Here is a 6,000-nt window from a genome sequence, read left to right as displayed (position 1 = left end):
GCTATTTTTTAAGCCTATGTGAACTTCACTGAATACAAGTCCACCGCAAACTGTTCTTAGGAAGTGTGAATAGTTACAGGAAGTTGGAAATATCAAGTACTGGAGCGTGAACAGGAAGGGCTGCCTTCACAGTATGTGCTTGCCACCGAATACATACACTGAAAAAAAACCGCTGTCGGTTTTATGGTTCTTCAAAGGATGAGTGTTGAAAGCCTGGAGCTTGGGAGATGGGCCAGTGGGTGTTGTGGGTCGTTTGGCCTGGTGCAGGGCTGTGCTGTCTGGCTGATGGATGCACGTCCTGCAGCCGTAAGGTGTTTCTCCCTTGTGTTGAAGTGGGACTGGAGCTGTGGTTTGCTTGCTACCTTTCCACTTAATAAGTGAGTATATTTGGATATCCAAAGTGACAGGGAGTTCACATACAGGTAACTGCTGTATAGGTGGCACATTAAGTATTCTGCAGAGTGAAAAGCTTTATGTACTGCTTTGACATTTTCAGAATTAGTTTTGGTCTGGCTAGGCTTGGTATTTCAAAAATCCAAAACTCTGTGAAAGAGGAGATGGATTCAGTCATGCAGAGTTGTTCCAACTTGGAAAACGGTTCTTCCAATTTTTTGTCTTAAAAAAAGTATTATATTAATGCTTATACATTGCTTACATTAGCATATAGGATTTTTTTTTGTGGCATGGGAGACAAAATTAAATTTAATAATTCTTTAAGAAAACTGCAGAGCTTAGAGTTTCCCATTATCTCAGTTTTTCTCATTTTGTAGGTTTATGTATCGTCTAATCTTTTTCATATTGTGTGGTTTTATTTTAAGGAAAATTCTGTTGGAATTAAGTATTTTATTTTCTTTAGATCTATTCTTTCCACCAGAATAAGGTTTTTCTAACTTTTATGAGCAGCTGAAATGTGCAGCCCCCTTGTTACAAAGGGTCTGACCAGCGTCCTCTGAAAAATCTTCCTGCAGTGCATTACAGCATTTCTGCCGAGCTGTTTGCTGGATGTTACTGCCCCTGTAACAACGCGGCAGGAGGGAATGTGTCAGTACATCGGTTAATCACGCTTATTGTGAGGCATATTAGCATGAGCTAACTGTCACTGGTAGACTGTATTAATATACCAGGCTGTGAACTGGGGCAGCCAGAGAGCAGGCACATGTTCTCTTCTGTTAACCCCGTTATAAGGAGCTGTAATTTCTGAGAGAGGAGCAAAATAAAGAGCTGGAGCAATAATGTCTTAAAGTGCTGCGTCGAGGCTCATGAGAACCTGCTTGCCAGGACCCTAAGAGCTACGTTCATTTTCGGAGGATGCTGAGGTGGCATTTTGGTCCTTCCGTTAACTTTTTGCTTTTTGCTTTTTAAAAACTTCATAAATCTTTTTGAAAGCACAAGAGATGGGGCTGAAAGAGATGGTGAGAAGTTACCTGATCCATCCCTTTGCCTAACGAAATTGCCTACATCAAAACTGTTTCAAAGAATTTTTTTATCTTAATTGTCATTCTCTTAATATCGTGTCAGTTTGTTTCCTCCTTAAAAACTCCTTAAACTATATTTTGGTGAAATCATGGACTAAAAGAGGGAGACAATCACAGAGGTTTCTATCTTATAAAGACTTTATGTACTCTATAAACTTTTTGTAGCATTCAGCACATCACTTCTGAATCAGGTGCAGAGTTGTTACTGAAAGCTGTGCCCGCTGCATGCACAGAGCTAGCCAGCAATTCTCTTAGTGTCCTAAATTAATGAATGGCCACGTGCCAGCAGGCTGTAGAGCAAGGGCAATTTCTTAGCTACCTTTTTTCTCTACTTTATTGAGAGATAGTTTGTCTTTTGTATCAGGGCAATCAAAAATGCAAAGTCTCACCAGCAGGGTACATAGGGAGACACTAAAGGCTTGTACTTTCTCAAACTCCACCTCGTGATGACAGCCAATTTAGATGCTTGTGATAATTTTCTCAGCAATCTCTGCCTTACGTATTTTGATCAGTGCTTGATGCAGTTAATACCAGTTTGACATTTGAAATATCAGTTGGAATGAATGTTCCCTTAAAATGAATACCAACAATTTCTTCTCTTCCTAGCTTTGTTGCAGGCTGTCTTCTGACTCATACACCCTCACCCTGCCGTAGTGTTCATTCAGGTTTACAAGGTTATTGTTACAACAAGAAAAGTTCTAGGTTTTCTTTGACAGAAATATTTCAGTTTTAAGTGCTAAAGTGCAGTGATGGCAATAAAAGTGCTAGCTCGCTGCAATGCTTGATACTCTTCTGATTCTTAGCTCTTAGTAAGTTGGGGATGTATAATTGAATAGAGTTGTCGGAACACTGGCAGAAGAGAAACTTACACCACATTTGTGGCCAGACAAGAAAAATCTTAGGCCATCTCTAGCTGTCTGTTTGTGAAAAATAGCAAATACGTTTCAGTAGAGCATACTGGCTTATTAAGAATGATGGCACTGTTAATTACAGTTAAGAAACTAAGATTGGATATTTTTATTGTCGTACGTCCAGAATTTCTTTAGATTAATAAGCAGTCATGCGCATAGGAAAGGGAAATAGCTTCTTGAAACCACACCTGATGAATATCTGCAAAAATCTGAATTAATGAAAGTGAATATTGTTGTACTTGTTAGCCTTCGTCTTCACCATGTCACCACAGTCAAGAAGAAGCTGTCAGTCCACATGCAATATGCTCAGAGGCGATTTTTTTCCTCTAATTTTCATAGGCTGTGAGCTTTTGTTAATAGCACTTGAATATTACGATTGTAGCAGGAATAAAAACAGCAGATGCTTCAGCACAATTGTACAGCTTACAGCAACAAAAAAAATTGTTTGCACATTTAAAATATCTTGAGAGTGCCACCAGATTTATTCATGTATTGATTAGTCAAAATGGAAAGTGGAAAGTTGTGGTAAAAGCCTGGGATTTGACTGCTTTCCCCTTGGTGGAGAGCTGGTGTACATCTTGGTGTCAGCATACCTGTTGGAAGTGCAGCCTGGCATGGGGTTGTAAAATGCTGCTTTTTTGGACCAGTTTATCTCTGTGTGTAGGACTTATTCTGAGGTGTGCCTGCCTTATGGAGTGGCGAAAGAGTCCTGGGCTGTAGCAGACACGGATGAAGTCTGATCTGAGTTCTGAACGGAAAAGAAAAATCGTTTGAATGGCTGACATTGATTCTTCAAAATCAACCAGTAAGAGTTGGCTTTTGTTTCTGTGCTGGCACGTGTGTTGTGGGATGCAAGTTCATGCTTGTTAGGTAATCATCGTGTTTTGTTTGAAACTCACAACAGAAAATGTTCACAAATGTAAGCCTTTCCAAAGAAACTGCTGCAAATCTGGTTGGCCTTTAACCTGAGAAGCAGCGGATGCCTTTCACTTTCAAATGTAGATTGGTCTGGATGAGAGCACCATAGATCCATCACTTCTTGTGGAGGTTTGTTTTTTTCTGGTTTTGGTCCAGTGGAAGCATAGACCTTCAAACAGTTCATGTACTGTCTTTAAACTGTTGTGAGTATGGGGCTGCAATGGATCTACGAGCTGTTTGTTAAATTACAAGGGTTCTTGGCATAGTCAGGAGAAGGAAGGCTACTGTGCTCTTATTTCTGAAGCACCTCTTGCGAGACAAGATGTTGAAGGTTAGCTGCCTAAAAATGCTCATAAAAATCCATAATTGAAACCCTGAGCTATGTAATGGCTTGTATGGAAGTAATATTTTTCTGAATTAGCCTTTACAGATTCTTACATGTGGGATGTTTTGTTTCAGGGAGCTAGCAGAGTGAGTAACAGAAGCTTTAAAACAGCCCAGCCCTGTTCCCAGCCTTCACTAGTGTTTCTACAGTTCCTAGCCCTGGGTAAGCTTTGTTAGTGCTTGAATTGATGGTAAGTACAGTGTGGACAAACTTCACTGGAAGCTGGAACTCGTAATTTTTACAGCACAGGACATCAGTGTCTTATTCAGACCTTAATTCGTTGCAGTCGAGCGCAGCAAACCTGATGCATGTTAATTCCATTTAAACTCTGCCTTTCTGCAGACTTTCTCTGCGTGTCTGGGGCTAGAAACACTAACGCTAGGATAAAGAAGCATCATCTATCCAATCCAGTTAATAGAAGAGAGAAAATTTATCTGGATATAAGCTGAATAACCGACCATAATAGGAAAGCTTGTGGATGCATGTTTTTGCAAAATAATTAGTAGTAAAATAGTTAACTGCTTGTATTTAAGCACATGCTGATATATTATGCTGACAATTAAACCAGGTATAAACCTTCAACAGTGTACAGCTGTCTGGGTGCAGCAAGCTCCAGTATTTTCACTGGAACAGTTAGGCTGAACCCACATGTTACTGAAAAATAATTATTTCAATATGATCCTGTTTTCATAGACTCAGCACTTACACAGGTGCTGTAGGGAAGGATTAATGGCAGCTAAATAGTTTGTGGAGCAGAAGCCAACCCACAGAGCGATGAGGATTGTCTCAACTGGGGGTGATCCATGTTTGAAAGTGAGGAGGTGTACTTCAGGCACAGCTGTGTTGTTTACATAAACTGGCGGTGCCACATTGAAAATATGTCATTTCAACTTGGGAAAAAATGGGCTGTGTTTTAAAAACATTGCATGAACTGTCTAAATGCTTAGTTAATTTTGAGGTCATGTCAAGTAATACATATTCATGGCCAACCAATTAGGGGGAAAAAAAGAGATCAAACTCAAGGAAATGTAAATGTAAACTCAAGGCTTTATGCAGAGTTCTGGATCTTGCTGAATAGCTTTTAAGGAAACATCTCTGAAATGTAGTGCAGTTAAATGTTTGCATACGCCTGTGCTTGGATTGTTTTAATTAAAAAGGTGAAAGCTCTGTGTAAACAAACACTTGTGTTTAAAATGGATTTTATTGGTATGGCTTGGTCACATACATTTCATGGTCCACTGATGCAACAAGTTGATGCTTTTTAAAGAGAGCACACCGCCAAAAAAAATGACTCAAATTGTTTTATTTGCCGGGTTTGAGTGACACAACTCGATGTATGCCAAGCCTAAGGGATGTACAGCTCGAGGGAAGTCTGAACAAGCACCTCTTTCCCCTGATGCCTGCAAACTGTAACGCAATTGTAAGTCAGTGGAGCTTGTGTCTTGGCTGTTCGCAAATGTGATAAATGTTCATTTTATTGACTTAACTCTGAGTTGAAGGCCTCGATTTTTGTTTTTCTTTCCTCATCAAGACAGAGTATTGGTGGGCTACTTAGCTACAACATGGTATTTCTCGCAAAACAAAGCCATTTTTGCTATAACTCTGGAAACCAAACAATGTTTTGCCTGAAACTGGTGCGAGGCTGTCTTCCCCTGATGGGCTGGCACCATGCTGTAGTGCCTCTCTTTGTTTTTCCTTAGTTTTTTCAGTGTAGACAAGACACAGGCGTTCATTTCTGACATTTTTCTTCTCATGAGGAAAATGTCCGGATCATTTCTGATAGTTGCCAACAAGTGTTATTTTTAGCGTGGACTTTTGCAGTCAGACAAAGTTCTTATCTATAAAGTATGGGTAGTAGATAGCTCTTTCCTCGCGGTTGAATTGAATTACTTGCATTGTTGTCCACCCCATGATCTGCTTTGAAATCCAAAAATAGAGTTACAGTAGTGATCAGGTTACAGTTGAATATGACTATTGTACTTGTTGGTGTGTTACCCTTCGTTTTCTGCAATCTAGTGGTTTGTGTTTTAGCTTCTGCTGTTCGTGCTATCCTTTAGCATTTATTTGGAAGCATCGAGCTCATTTTTACTTGCTAACTCGATCAGATGCCTAGAAAAAGGAAAACTGGTGAGTGCTGCCTACCTATTTCTGTGGTAAGAAGTAGAGGAGCCATGGGCTACGGATGTGAGCAGTTGTCTTTTTGATCACTAAGGTACACGATGAGTTATATGAACTCTTAAAACAAAAAAATCTCCACAACCAAACAAGCCCAACTCCATGCATCTGTAATAAGCCTCTACAACTCTCACTT

General features: G+C 39.9%; 1 protein-coding gene across 6 annotated transcripts in view; it reads left to right on the top strand.

The window, feature by feature from the left end:
• The first annotated feature begins 243 nt into the window (after positions 1 to 243).
• Positions 244 to 6,000, top strand: part of UNK (unk zinc finger) — a 36,437-nt gene continuing 30,680 nt past the window's right edge. For 3 of the 6 annotated variants that reach the window (XM_035893418.1, XM_035893417.1, XM_035893413.1), the window contains exon 1: positions 245 to 377. In XM_035893418.1, coding sequence (XP_035749311.1) covers positions 286 to 377 — 92 coding nt within the window. In that variant the 5' untranslated portion in view covers positions 245 to 285. Of the gene's footprint in view, positions 378 to 6,000 lie in introns of all 6 variants that reach the window. The other 3 variants (XM_035893416.1, XM_035893415.1, XM_035893414.1) reach the window with 2 other exon arrangements.

Source organism: Egretta garzetta, unplaced genomic scaffold (genome assembly GCF_000687185.1).
Source record: "Egretta garzetta isolate BGI_Z169 unplaced genomic scaffold, ASM68718v1 scaffold34, whole genome shotgun sequence".
In the NCBI taxonomy this organism is placed as follows: Eukaryota; Metazoa; Chordata; class Aves; order Pelecaniformes; family Ardeidae; genus Egretta; species Egretta garzetta.
This window is presented reverse-complemented; position numbering and strand designations above follow the sequence as displayed.